Source organism: Crocodylus siamensis, chromosome 3 (genome assembly GCF_052110815.1).
Source record: "Crocodylus siamensis isolate JL-2025a chromosome 3, ASM5211081v1, whole genome shotgun sequence".
Classification (NCBI taxonomy): Eukaryota; Metazoa; Chordata; order Crocodylia; family Crocodylidae; genus Crocodylus; species Crocodylus siamensis.
Window position 1 is genome coordinate 91,316,664 of NC_143397.1, and position 14,199 is coordinate 91,330,862.

Sequence of the window (14,199 nt, forward strand, 5' to 3'; positions counted from 1 at the left end):
GATCAGATTGAAAACAACAGACTATCCTCAAAAATGTAGTTTATTTGCCATTAGCCCTGCTCCCTAGTTGCTGAATTAACTGCAAAACGTAGTGTAGTGTTTGTGTTCCTATGGGTGTTAATACACGATTGGGAAATTTTACAAGAATTTTTGTTTCATTATGTTTGTTTTTTAAAGAAATAATTTTGTTTTTCTTATAAGACTTCTCTTAAACTGTTTTCTAATTACTTAGATACATACTTTATCTTGTTCTATAGGCTTCAAAGCATGAGAAATGGGCCTAACAGGTACTGTACCTTTTGAATACAATATGGCAATAAAGTAGATGTCTAATGTAATAATGTTGGTTACCAATGCCCAGTCAGGACATGCCTCTTTTATACAAGCGTCCTTCTTAGACACAAAGTTAATTATTCAAAAAATAAAATCTAAACTTACATTAACTGGCTTTTTAAACTTGTGATAGTGTTGGGGTGATGTAGTAGTGATGGTCCAGGAAAAATGGGAAGAGCAAAACCCTTCCATTTGATCCAGTAAAAAATATATTGCCCACAAAAATCCTTGTCTTGCATTTTTCAGCTTATGTCACCTTTCCTGAAGAATCCACCTAATAATCTGCCTTCTCCATCTCTTAGTTTTAGTCGTCTTATTACTTTCTGATTCTAAAAAAGTTCTGTTTTTTACCTCTTAATTCAGAAGGGAGCTCTGATGCAGTCCAGTGGATGCTAGAACCTTGTAATAAGACTCTGTTCCCTGTTAACTTGTCCATTTCGGAAAAATATATGTCTGTTTTAACAGGCACAGTTAAGAGTAGGGAAATAGCAGATATTGTAGGTTGGGGTAATAAATGTTCATAGCAGTTATACCAGATTAGTTAACTAACAATGGGGCCTGATCTGATATCCATTAATAGAAAGATTGTCATTACCTTTGAGTGGACCCCTTCTGACAGATTTCTCTAGATTTTGTTACCCATTTCTTAATTAAAAGTTAATGTTTATCAGCTCTCTCCAGTTCACTAGTAAAACTATTTCTCATTTCTGTGATGTCTTTTAGTTGGCGAACTGGTTCTGAGGTCTTTGGAAGATTGTGTGAAGATGGAATAGTTCAGATCCCTGTCCAAATTTGTGGTCTGTGTTCAGTTGGATTAAATGCCTTTAATAAAAGGAGTAGTATTTGCTAATTATTAATCAAATGAAGCTGACCCAAAGAAGCAATGAGAGATGTGATAAGTAAATTCTAAGCCTGTGCTTGTAGCCCCAGGAAGAAACCTGACACAAGCATGAAGTAATTCTGATGGCTCAGAAAATAATTTTTCTGACTGAAAACAGAGGCACACAGAGAGATATTTAGCATTCTCAATCCTTTATGCCAGATTTTAAGAAAGAACAACCATTTTTGTTTGCAATATATATTATTTATTTAGTAGTTTAAAAAAATAAATATACTTTGGCAATCCAGATAAAACACAGACTACTTGTGCAAATAATTGTGTAGAATTTATATTATTCTTTTAGGTTGACTTTCTTCAGTATGGACAGGAATGTGTATGTGTGTGTGTATGTATATAGTTTTTAAAGTTTGAGTCTTTTCATGCTTCAAAAATTGAATTAATCAATTGTGTGATTAAAAATGCATACTCTTTTGTTAAAAACAGAATTATTAGGCACTTTCTCTTGAATATTGAGGGAAGCATATTTGTATATTTATTTCAACATGCATTCCATGGAAATCCACATGAAGATATAAGAATATGCAAAATATAAATACTTTTATTCCTCTCGAAGTGTTAATGACCTCTGAAGTAAAAATTGAAATTTGTAGACCATTTACTGTAACATGAAAACTTAAAATACAAAATTGGTGACCTACCTGATATAGGATTCCTTCTGTCATCCTTTCAGATGAGGGCTTTCCACTCATTTCATATGGCAAGACTTTCTGTATGTTAAACTTCCAAAGCCATGGCCATTTATGACATTCCAGATCTCTTTTCATGGGAGCCTGGCAGTCCTGTATGAAATCCTAATGTCAGAAAACACTTGCTGAGTGGAGGGGAGGGACAGAGCACTGAACTAAGGCAGGTAGAGGTCTAAAGCAAACATGAGGTCTTTGTCTTTAGTGACACACGGGGGTGTGTGTGTGTGTGTGTTTAGAGCAGGATAACTAATGCATGATAATTATCTCCATATAAAACCCTAAGTGGAGCTAAGGTGCTTGTAGTTTTATTGCAAGGTAGCAAGGCAAGGTCAGCACTATTAACTACAGGGCCTTGTTTCTGTTCTGTTTTTTACATCTAAATAGGTAATGTGTATTTAGTTATGCAGTAGTAAAAACCCACCTTTTGCTTATGAATATATAACCTACAGAAAGGTAAATTGACTTCACAAGGTTGTATGTTGGCTCAAAGAACGCAAGATTGAAACTGAATATAGTATACAGAAGGGAGCTGTGCAATGAAGCACTTCTTGAGATTGCTGTCTCCGTCCATCTTCCTTCCCCACACAGACTGAATAAACTGAGAAAGTTACCCTATCTTTCTTAGTCCAAAATGTCCATGCACTCAGTTACTTTTGATCAGTGAAAGAACTGTTTAGAGTCTGCAAGTTTAAGTTTTAATTTGTTTCTCTGGAGCAAGAACATATAGTAATAAAACATCCTTTCATGCATTGTTACAGGATGCATCATTGAACCTCTGATTTTCAGTTCTTTGTGTGAGAGTCAGGGGGTGGGGATGAGGAGGTGGAAAAACAAGAAGTTTTAGGAACAAAATTTCTGTATTATATGAAGTACCAGAAGAAACACTAGAAAAAAAGCTTTGTTAATTTTCATTTTGCAGTTTTCACAGTTTAGTTTATATTCAGGGCTGCGTGTAAACATACTGTTTTGTAATACAGGTTTTCCTCAATTTATGCAGTAGATGTGTTTTGTGGGATCAGCACATAAATCAAATTTGCATAAAGCAAACCCAGTTTACATTGAAACAGATAGGGATGCGTTCCCACAGTGGTGAGGAAGGGAGTGAGGCTATGGCTAGGGAAGGGGTGGGGACAGGGGTACAGTGCAGGCCAGTGGCTGCAGACAAGTGGTGTCGTCTGCTCCTAGGGCTGTAGCAGGGGTGGCACCGGGCTTTTCATGGCGTTCGGGGTGGGCAGCAGCTTCACTCACGCCACTGCTCCACTTCCCCCCACTCAGCGCAGCCCCTGCTGTAGCAGCCCTGGGAGTGGCCTATGCCAGCTGCCTGCAGCCACTGGGCTGTACTGTGCCCTGCACCCCCTGGCATGGTGCAGCCCAGCAGTCGCAAGCAAGCAACGTCTGCTGCTCCTAGGGCTGCAGCAGTGGCAGGCAGCAGCCTGCAGTGGGACAAGAGCAGGCTGGGGCTGGAGGTGACACCAGGCTCTTCCTGGTGCTTGGCAGCGGTGCTGGGAGGGCAGATTGCAGTGGGGGAATACAGCAAATTTTGGGGTGGCAGCAGCCCCCCTCCCATCGCTGCAGCCCACTCTGAGCACCAAGAAGAACCTGGTACTGCCGCCAGCCACAGCCACCTGCCCATACTGCAGCCCTGGGAGCACCGTGCTAGGCAGTTTGGGGCATGGTGCCCTGGGGGAATCGGAGCCCCGAGGGGTTCTGGGACATGGCACAGCCCAGTGGTTGCAAGCTGTTGGCATCGGCTACTCCCAGAGCAGCTGCAGCAGGGGCTGCGGTGAATGGGGCCCTTACCCCTTCCCTCTGCTCACAGCCCTTTTCCCCTTCCCTCACAGACTTACCTGCTTGGGGGAGGGGAGAACGTGCCTATGCCAATTGCATAATAGCAAATTTACCCCGCATATAAAGAATTTCAGGTATAAAAGGATCATCGCATAAAAGCGAATTTGCATAAGTCGAGGGAAACGTGTATTCAAAAACAGTTTAGCCAGAATAAGTATTTATAGAAGTACCATAAACTGTATCAGTTAATCAGATTAAACAATTATTAACACTGTTTAAACAGTTGCATTGAAACTGTTTATGCTATTTTTTGTTCTAATGCATTCTCAGAAAATGATGGACAACAGTAAAATGTTCACTCTGCTTACCAAGTACTCTTAGGGATGAAATTTATCAATTATTGTTCTGTCTTGAGTCTGTACAAAAGAGAAAAATACTTCATTCCACTTTGTATTTTAACTAATTATTGTGACCAGTTGAACCACTGTTCTCTTGTAGGTTGAGGGGTAGTATAATAATAATTCTAATTGAAAAATACCTTTTGCTTGTTTTGAAGGAAACCTGGATTTTTTTTTCCTCCGACTGTTTTAAGACCATAAAAATCATGTCTTGTGTGGTGATGGGGGGAACGATAGCTGCCTTTGTATGCAAGAATAAGTTAGCTGTATAGGGGAGAGCCTAGTTGAAATTATTTTCTGCATACCTGAAGCTAGGAGCAAGGTTCCTACAGCCCTTATAATGTGAAAATAGATCAGAGAAGGTTTCTAAGCACTTCAGAGCTAGGTTCTTTCTATGCATAGCTTTGTTTGATAGAGTTCTTTATGTGCTCAGGACCCTAATGGAACTTCTTATAAGGAAAGGACAGACTCAGTTTCTGGTTATGAAATTTCAAAGTACTCTGGACAACTTCTTGTGAGTCAGCCCAGTCCTGGAGAGTAAAGTGCTGCATTTTAAAAATTTGGAAATCCTGTATAGTTAAAAAACCAAACAAAAGTAATATAACCTTTTAAGGTTACACAGCTAAGTGGTAGAAAGGAACAAATGCCAAAGTTAAGCTTCCTGTACAATACTTAGTGTGAATTTTCCTGTACACGTGTACAATGTGGTATTTCACTTCTTCCCTATAGCATGCATACACTAGCTATAGACATGTATAGCATTTTCCAGTACTGGTTGTTTTTTTTGGCATCTTTGATAGGTATTTACTTGAATATTTGGTAATCTATACTTTCAAAACATAGAAGGTTCATATGACAGAGCAGTAATGATAGTTGACTCCTGTCATTAGGCCATGTAAATTAATAGCTATGCTAATTTTGTGATTCACTACCTAATACTCTGAACTCTCCAAAAGAGAGGTTGAAAATGCTTAGTAACTTAGTGACAGTCATTAACACCTATAGGTAATTTACAGAGAAGAGATTTTGCCATAAAGGTGTCTAAAATAGTGACGTGTAATACAAAACAATGAAAAATATTGCAGGCTATTACAGGTGAATCTAAAGATGTAAGAAAAACTACTGTTGTTTGAGAAACAATTGCAATCATATGATCAAGATCTGCTGTTCTCTTTAAACACAACGTAGGATTGGACTTGTACATGCAAGTTTGAATTTGGCATTTCTGGACTTCTGCATCCATAACTGTGTAAGCTTACATGTATTATTATAATTCCAAAAATACAATGTTAGATTTGGTTTTGAATGATTGTTTACTACGCCCTCTGCTGGTCCTGTGGCAACATTTAACTAATAAAAACTGTAATCAGGGCTCCAGTGACAGTATCAATATTTTCTTATGGAAAAAATGGTTTGGTATGACAGTTCTCTTCATATGGTTTAGAAAAGCCTCATGAAGTTGATCTCAATTCTAGGAAGCGAGTTCCAGTGAGAAAATGGATGGGCAGCAGGGAAGAGTTTATAAAATAACCCACAATCCACATTACGTGCACTATATTAGGGACAGAAATTACTTATCTCTAAGTGATAAAATTGCCAGAGGTCTGTAATTGGCATATAGCTGTATTTGGAGAAAGCAATAGTAGAACCGGGAACAGGACTGGTATCTTTAGACTCCCATTCTTTCTGTATCCTTAGGCAATTCATTAGATAGTGTTTTCCAAAAGTAGCCTAGAAACTAAGGCTAGGAACAGACATTGATTGCGTTTGTCCCTGGACAAGTTGTGCCTATGTTTGTCCCAGAACAGAAATAATTCTAGGATGGGTGTATACACTCACTGGTCTTTTAATCAGGGTTCAGAGAGTGGCTGAATGCTTGTTGCATTTCTACCATTTATGCAATCCCAAGGTAAGTGTTTAAATGCACTTCGTGATGCCCCAGGATAAAATGTTAGTACTTCTTATCCTGTGAACATTTTTAGGATTTATCCTTGGACAGCAGACATGGACATCTGAACAATTGCACTCAGTCCCCAGATAAAATGGTTTATTCTGGGACAAATGCAACATCTTAGACACTTGAGTTGTGCTGGAATTGAATGGGAAATGGGTTCTCAGTGTTACCTTTTCTGTGCTTCAGTTTCCTCATATAAAAGGAGGAGATGCAGATAGTTACTTTTATAGAAGTCTGAGATGCTACAGATAGTAATGTAAAAGCGCCAAGTAGCATTTATTGATTTACAATCTGATTTTATAATTTTGCAGTGGCTCCTTACAAGAAGCTCAAATTCCAAAATGCTGCAGTGATCCACAGGAACTGTTATTTTGTTTAGAGGGCACTCTTTATAGCAGTTTAGCAATTGTGAGCTTACACTGCTTTTAGAGGCAAATGGCAAAGCTCTTCAGGACCGATGGATCATATTGTTACTGATTTACTACTGTGGTCTGAGAAGTTTTTAATCTAGCTTGTATTCTTTTTATACTTTTATGTAGAACATGTAACAGTACATTTACCATAAATCAACACTAACCCACAGTTGAATTTATAGTGGCATCTAAAATACCACAGCTATTCTCTGTTCTCAGCAAGAAGAATAACAAAATATTTCGGATACCACACTTTGGGTAAATACTGACCTTTTAATGGTGACCAGAGTATTCTCAAGAATTATGTCATGGCTAATGTCACAAGACAGTTACTACTCTAACAACCTGTGATTTTACTTACTGATGACTTTGACAGAACTTACTCTCTATGGTCAGCCTTTCTACCTGTTCTGCTCAAAGGTGGGCTTTTGTGTGCAAGTATAGAAAGTCTGAGGAAAAGCACTTGTCTCCCTTTCTTGGATTGTGGAAGTACACAAAACGCAGAATTGTGGAAGTACAGAAAATACTGCTTTTCTATATCCTAAATGAGATAGTTGCTTGTAATTTGTTTTGGGCTGGAGCAAGGTTATATAGTATGAACTTATGCTGCTATACATCACACTCCCCCATAACTTCTGCTAAGAGGGTGTGTTTTCTGTTATACTTGAACAAAGTTTAGAGCAGGGGTGTCAAACCCCCTTGCTCCCTACTTCGCTTCCTCAGGTCAGCTCTGGACGGTGGGGTTCTTCTCAGGTTGGATCCAGACTAATGTCCTGGGTGATTTCCGTTATCTTTTTAATTATACCTCCTGGGCTGGATCCAGACTGTAACGATCCTTGTGGGCCAGATCTGGACCTGCCCCTGGCAGTGGGACAAGCAGTCATGGCTTTAACTGCTGCAGGCTCCTGAACTGCATGGATAATGAACCTGTTGTTTACCCCTCCATTGCTGATGTGCATCCTCAACAGGGTTCTGTACGCTGCAGTTCAGCTGTGTACCCTGCCACCAAGTGCCCAGCTCTTTTGGGAGCCCTCTGAGCTATATCTTTGACATCCCTAGTTTAGAGTGCTTGAACCTTGCATACTGACTGTGTAATGGGAAATTTAAGTTATAAGTACATAATTAAGTATAAAAGCAATGGGCCTTTTTACACATGCTCCGGAAGGGGGTGTGTGTGGGGGGAGCTTTAATTAGCAAGCTGTGCTAATTAAAAGCACCTGATCGTCACGCACATCAACGTCTCTGTGCTGAAAAAATGGCATTGGGATGCTTTGAACTAACGCTTGTTCAAGCTTTAATTCAAAGCACCCTGCCATCATTTTTCAGTGGGAGGATGTGATGCTAGAGCCTGCTGAAGCACAGTAATTTCTGCATTCCAACAAACTTGATTTAATTGAGTCTGCTCCAATACACTAGATGTCCAGTGCATTGGAGCTAGCTCCCTGCATATGTATAGGAGCCCAACATGCACGTATGTACACTTCTTAGAATTCATTGAGAGCACATAATTTTCATCCATGCTCTCCCTTTACTTCTTTATCTCCTCTCTGCTGCCCCCTCTTTTTTGTTTTGTATCTTTAGATCAAACTTTCAAGACTCCTAGTAACTAGATGTATAAGCTATTTAGACTACTAACACTTATAATTAACTTGTATGGCCCTTGGCTTGAGAGGGTTGCTTTCTTTTTCTTTGGAACCTCTATAGAGAAAGGGAGGAAAGTGGATCTGGCTAACTATAGGTCCATCAGCCTGACTTCTGTTCTGGGGAAGGTCTTAGAAAAGTTTATTTAACAAGGCCATCCTTAATGGACTGGCAGATGTCAACATCCTGAGGGATAGCCAGCACGGGTTTGTTGCAGATAGGTCTTGCTTGACCAATCTCATTACCTTGTACGACCAGGTAACTTCTTATCTGGACAAGGGAGAAGAGATTGATGTCATACATCTTGTGGCCTTGGGTCCACCACGATCCACTGGCTGGGGAACTGGCTCTGTGGTCGGACCCAGAGGGTGGTAATTGACCAATCATCATGGTGCCCTGTGACCAGTGGGGTCCCTCAAGGCTCTGTCCTTGGACCCATATTGTTCAACATCTTCATTAACGATGTGGACACTGGAGTCAGAAGTGGACTGGCCAAGTTCAGCAGTGACACCAAACTTTGGGGCAAAGCATCGACACCAGAAGACAGGAGGGCGATCCAGGCTGACCTGGACAGGCTTAGCAAATGGGCAGATGAGAACCTGATGGTGTTTAACACCGAAAAATGCAAGGTTCTCCACCTTGGGAGGAAAAACCTGCAGCACCCTTATAGGCTCGGCAGTGCTACGTTGGATAGCACTACAGAAGATAGAGACTTGGGGGTCATCATTGACCACAAGATGAACATGAGCCTGCAATGTGGTGCTGCAGCTAGTAAAGCAACCAAAACGTTGGCTTGCATCCATAGATGCTTCTCAAGCAAATCCCGGGATGTCATTCTCCCCTTGTACTCGGGAGTACTGCGTCCAGTTTTGGGCTCCACAATTCAAAAAGGATGTGGAGAAGCTTGAGGGAGTCCAGAGAAGAGCATGGTCAGAAGTCAGGAAAACAGACCTTACGATGACAGGCTGAGAGCCATGGGACTCTTTAGCCTGGAAAAGCGTAGGCTCAGGGGGGATCTGATGGCCACCTATAAGTTTATCGGGGTGACACCAGGATCTGGGGGAACGTTTGTTCACCAGAGCGCCCCAAGGGATGATGAGGTTGAATGGTTATAAACTGCTGCGAGACCATTTCAGGCTGGACATAAGGAAGAATTTCTTTACTGTCCGAGCCCCCAAGGTCTGGAACAGCCTGCCATCGGAGGTGGTTCACGCACCTGCATTGAACAGCTTCAAAAGCAAATTGGATGCTTATCTTACTGGGATCCTATGACCCCAGCTGACTTCCTGCCCTTTGGGCAGGGGGCTGGACTCAGTGATCGTCCAAGGTCCCTTCCAGCCCTAATGTCTATGAAATTTATAGATGCTATAAATTTCATAGACATTACTGGAGCAGTAGAATTGGTCAGAATATATGGAGGGAAGAGTAGCTGGAAGCATCACTTACAAGAAATGCCTGCTCGAAAATCTTGCGGAAATTTTACAATCTTTAGCTAACCTTTCCTTGCTACGTGCCTGCAGTTTTCCTTGCATTTCTGTTAAATATGTATCTTAATCTTTGCATGGAAAAGTATGCCAGCAAATAAATGATGCACAATCTGACCATGTTAGCACTGCTGTAGAAGTCACTTTACTGACTTTTACATTTTTAACTGTGCCGCATGAAAATTCCAAATTTTGTTATGGTATCTATCATTTTATACATATTTTTAGTGCACTGGTTCCTGCATTCCCACATCCACTTTAACCCAACCTCTGCATTTTTTTTGTATGCTGTTGGCCTGTATTTGCTGATTCTTCCCCATTGTGCCACATTGATCTTTGTGCTATTTATGGCTTTCCCAGATCCTGTCATGCCCATACTCCTGTTCTCGATCTCTCCAAAATGTTGTAGGCAATGAATACCCAATGGTTAAGTTACAGATAGAGTTGCAGCAGCTCCGAATACTGTGGGAATTGTTAAAGCTGGAGAAGCTTGTGCTGCAAGTGCTATTAGCTGAATCAGTATGCAGGCACTGCTCCTGCTAGCACATGTATTGGTATCTGCTACAAGAGCACAGGGAAGTGTGGGTGGTGCTTACTTGCAATGCTGCGCTTCCTGCATGTGAAGGTTTCTGCCACTTTTTTCTTGGTCATTCTCTTTGTTCAATAGCTCTGTGTATGCTAACTGGTAGAATTCTCCTTGCCACCGGCAGGGCTGGCTCATTCTGTGGTAAAGGAAATACTATCCTTATGATGGAATGCGTTTTGTAACCCATCACCTCAAGTTTTTACAAGAGCTGTAAGCGTAACAGGTTTTATTTTCATTGTGGTAAAGTGAAACTTTGTCAAAGTACTTGTTCAATATTTGCAACAGCTGTGTAAATCTAAGAGAATAGCTATTCAAGGGAAAGGGAAGAAAATATTTATGTTGAAGGTGTTTTCTGGATCAGTTCAGTATGCAAGAAGTAATTGACATGATAGCAGAGAAATGAGAAAGGTGACTAAACCCTCAGTGCATGTCATGTAATAGGAGCCTGAAACTTCAGCGCCAACCAACCTATTATTCTTGTCTATAAAAAGTTTCTGCGTTGCATCACTTCCATCTGGGTAAACATCTTGCCATTTAACCTCTCCCTGTTTTTATAAATGGTTTTCAGTCTCCTGTCTCTATACCTGTAGGGTCAAACTTCAGTGCAGTAATACAAGTAAGGCTTCTCTTCCAAGGGCAGCCAAAAGGAGTGGGGCTCATGTAACCTGAATTCAGGAGATTGTCAATAGCTGTTGTTGTAACAAGTAACTGCTCTTAACTAAGGCTGTTTTGGTAAATTTTGAAATATTGTTTTGCCATGCAGAGGTTTGCTGCCTTAAAGAGGAGACTTGTGAACTGTATGTGTAATGTGGAATACCGCCTCTGGGCATTTTCAAGTAAGAGGTTGAAAGTGAAGCTTAAAAGCCCCCTGTGACCCTCCTTTCACCCCCATACTCTATCATGCCTAAATGCTGTCCTTCAAAATCTTTCTTAAGGAGCATCTCTTCTAAGGGATATTTTAAAACTATATTTCTCTTTTTTCCTGCCAAGGAAAATAATTTTTCAAATAAAGATTGGGGGGAGGGAGGAAATAACAGAATAAATGCAACAAATTAAAATATTATAGCTTATTCCCGCTGACTTCCATGCCATCCGTTTTCCTGTCCATCACCCCTAAACCAGTTTGTGAATGGAGGCTGCACAGCTCGAGAGGAAGGGAAGCAGCATTGCATAGAACCTTCCTTATCTTTGTATGTCCTTCACAGGCTGTTGGCAAAGAACAGCGTGGGGCTAGCTGTGCCAGTCACCCCACAGGAGAAGGGACTTTGGCTCTCCTGTTGTACAGCAAGCAGCAGAGTTTGCCTAGCAAGACATGAGAAAGTGTCTAGGGTTGGAAGGGACCTAAACAAATCATCAAGTCTGACCCCATACCCTGAGCAGGAATGAGTGCCGGGGTCATAACACCCCAGCCAAATATCTGTCCAGCCTCCTCTTAAAGACCCTCAAGGTAGGAGACAGGACCACCTCCCTTGGGAGTCCATTCCAGCCCTAGCTGTAAAGTAATGTCTCCTGATGTCCAGCCTGAACCTTCTCTCTACCAATTTGTGGCTGTTATTCCTAGTAACCCGTGGTGGTGCTGGAGGGAACAGAGCCTCACCAAATTTCCACTGGTCCCCTCCGGTGAGTTTGTAAACAGCCACCAGATCCCCTCTCAGCTTTTTTTTGTGGAGGCTGAATAGATTCGGGCCCTTGTAGCTTCTCTTCGTAGGGCCTGACCCGCTGCCCCTTGACCATGCGAGTGGCTTATAAAAAGATCACAACATGTTTACTTTTGACTCGGGATTCCAAGGATGTGCCCAGCAGGAAGCTTGGAAATCTTAATTACAGTCAAAGCCAAAGCAAAGATTTCAAATAAAGTCAGGTCAAGTCCTCAAAGCTGTCCTATCTCTGAAATTGAAGGAGCGGCCCATGAATAGGGGCGGGGATAAGAATCCTGCAGTAGCTGGTTTTTGAAGTCAGAGGAGAGCAGTTCCTTTTAGATGCACCAGTTGCTTGATAGACCACACTGGGTCTATATGCATAATAAATAAGCTTAAGGTATGCATTGGAGGCAAGACTTGGTTGTATGGAAGTGAATGTTGAAACTCTCATTGACCTCAATGGGACCAGGGTGTGCTCCTAAATATGAACAGTAACAGCAATAAATTAGTTGACAGTACTATCACACAAGTTATTTGCTGACTATTCTTTTAGATGTAACTTTTGATATTAAGCAGATACTTTTTCTTATTTCAGTGTGCAAAGATCCACCTTATAAAGTTGAAGAATCTGGGTATGCTGGTTTCATTTTGCCAATTGAGGTTTACTTCAAAAATAAGGTATGTACTCTAACCTTTTTCAGCTGTCTGCAAAAATTAATATAGTAGGCAATTTTTAATACTTATTTCAATTCACAACTCATAATCCTGGCAAATACTATCTTAAAATACAGTTGGGCTGAATGGGCTGTATATTTTTTTACTTGCATGGTAACTTGTGAAGATTGCCATATGACGTAGGAATTTGATGGTAAAATATCTAGTTTATCCAGAAATATTACAAGCCTCTTTGTCAGAAACTGGTAGGGTTTTCAACCCATACTTTGGGAAGTTCTTAAAGTGGTGGTTGAACATAAATAAGGGAAGTTAATTTTGATGCTGTTGATTTTTATAATGAGTCCATTGTTCTATTTAATATTGCCAACTTCCTATAATTGGTTTACTATTTGGCCTTTCAAAGGGAACCTTTTCGTTCTACATCCTCAGTTTGAAAGGACATTCTGTTAGAGTATGTGTGAATATTGATTCTTTTTAACTCAACATTACCAGCTTCCCAGGAGGTACCGTTTAAAAATAGACCTTATGCAATTCTTCTAAGTAGTGGTATTATAAAATTTCACATTTTAAACATAAATAACTCCTGTGCTTATTCCAGGACCCTGTGATAGTAAATATTGAGATTTTAGTATATGTGAGATGGACTGTATGTCTAAACTTTTCAGGTAAAAAAGAATCAGAAATATTCCAAGTTTGCACAGTTTCTTAGATTTTAATATACAGTGTTTTAAGGCTGATAGTATTTCAAGTGTTGTACCTACAAGTGTAGAGCTGCTGCTGTTACTTTTCACTACTGTTTTTGTTTAATTATCTGCTAGTACTAAAATATAATTTAAAGCCATTATTTGAAACAAATAGGTACTTTATCAGAACTTTTAAATAAGATTGTTGGAGAATGTGAATAGATCTGCAGAGTCAAATTATTTGCTGCAAATCTGCTCACTTTAAAATGTGGCATAGATAAGTGCACTTACATGAGTTTTTGTATGCCTTTAAGTGGGCACTTCGATGTTCCTATTCCTTCCGTGGAAAGTTTTGTCAAGGTGCAAGGTATGTTTATTCTGCTCATCCTAGTTTAGGAACTGCTCAGGTACCACCTTGGTTGTAGGTTTTGACTGCTAATTCTGAAATGTTCCCTGTATCAATCTGTGGAGTGTAGGGCGTATTTTATTTCATCAGCTGCCAAAGAAAGAAATGGAAACATCTTCAATGGGTAACTGGCTTTTTTGGGTACTTTTTTTTTCAGCTTTGTCTCCTTTAAGAAAGCAGCATGTTTCGTTCCAAGAAATCTGACTGTGTTATAGCAAAAGAAACCCATTTTCTGGGTCTTTAACCTCCCTCCTGTTCAGAGTTCATCCCAAAACTGGGGAGACAAAGTCAGAAGAGAGAGATTCATTGAAGCATCTCTACAGAGGCTTCCTGCCCGACATTTCTTTTTTTGTTTTCCACCCAGACTTTTGGCTGCCTTAGCTGAATGCGGAGGCCTTCGAGTCTCAGGAGATCTCCAGCAGGAGTTGTTGCATGTACTGAAATCAAGAAGGCTCCAATGATTACAGCTTGCATCACTCTCAAACAGCATTTGGAATTAGGAAGCTGCAAACATCCCTCACCCCTATCTTGGTGCCATGGAATGCAACAAGCAGCAGTCACTGTGAGTTGGCCAGTTCTTCACATTGATGCATCAGCAGAACCCTTCTGGG

At 40.6% G+C, this 14,199-nt stretch overlaps 1 protein-coding gene across 11 annotated transcripts in view; it reads left to right on the forward strand.

Annotated features, from left to right (window-relative positions):
* MLLT3 (MLLT3 super elongation complex subunit) overlaps positions 1–14,199 on the forward strand; it is a 221,933-nt gene that overhangs the window by 96,687 nt on the left and 111,047 nt on the right. For 9 of the 11 annotated variants that reach the window (XR_016441276.1, XR_016441277.1, XM_090038803.1 and 6 more), the window contains one exon: positions 12,420–12,502. Coding sequence is in view for 9 of the 11 variants with exons in the window: in XM_090038803.1 (XP_089894929.1) it covers positions 12,420–12,502 (83 nt within the window). In the remaining 2 variants the exon portion in view is untranslated. Of the gene's footprint in view, positions 1–12,419; positions 12,503–13,952; positions 14,151–14,199 lie in introns of all 11 variants that reach the window. The other 2 variants (XM_090038799.1, XM_090038798.1) reach the window with 1 other exon arrangement.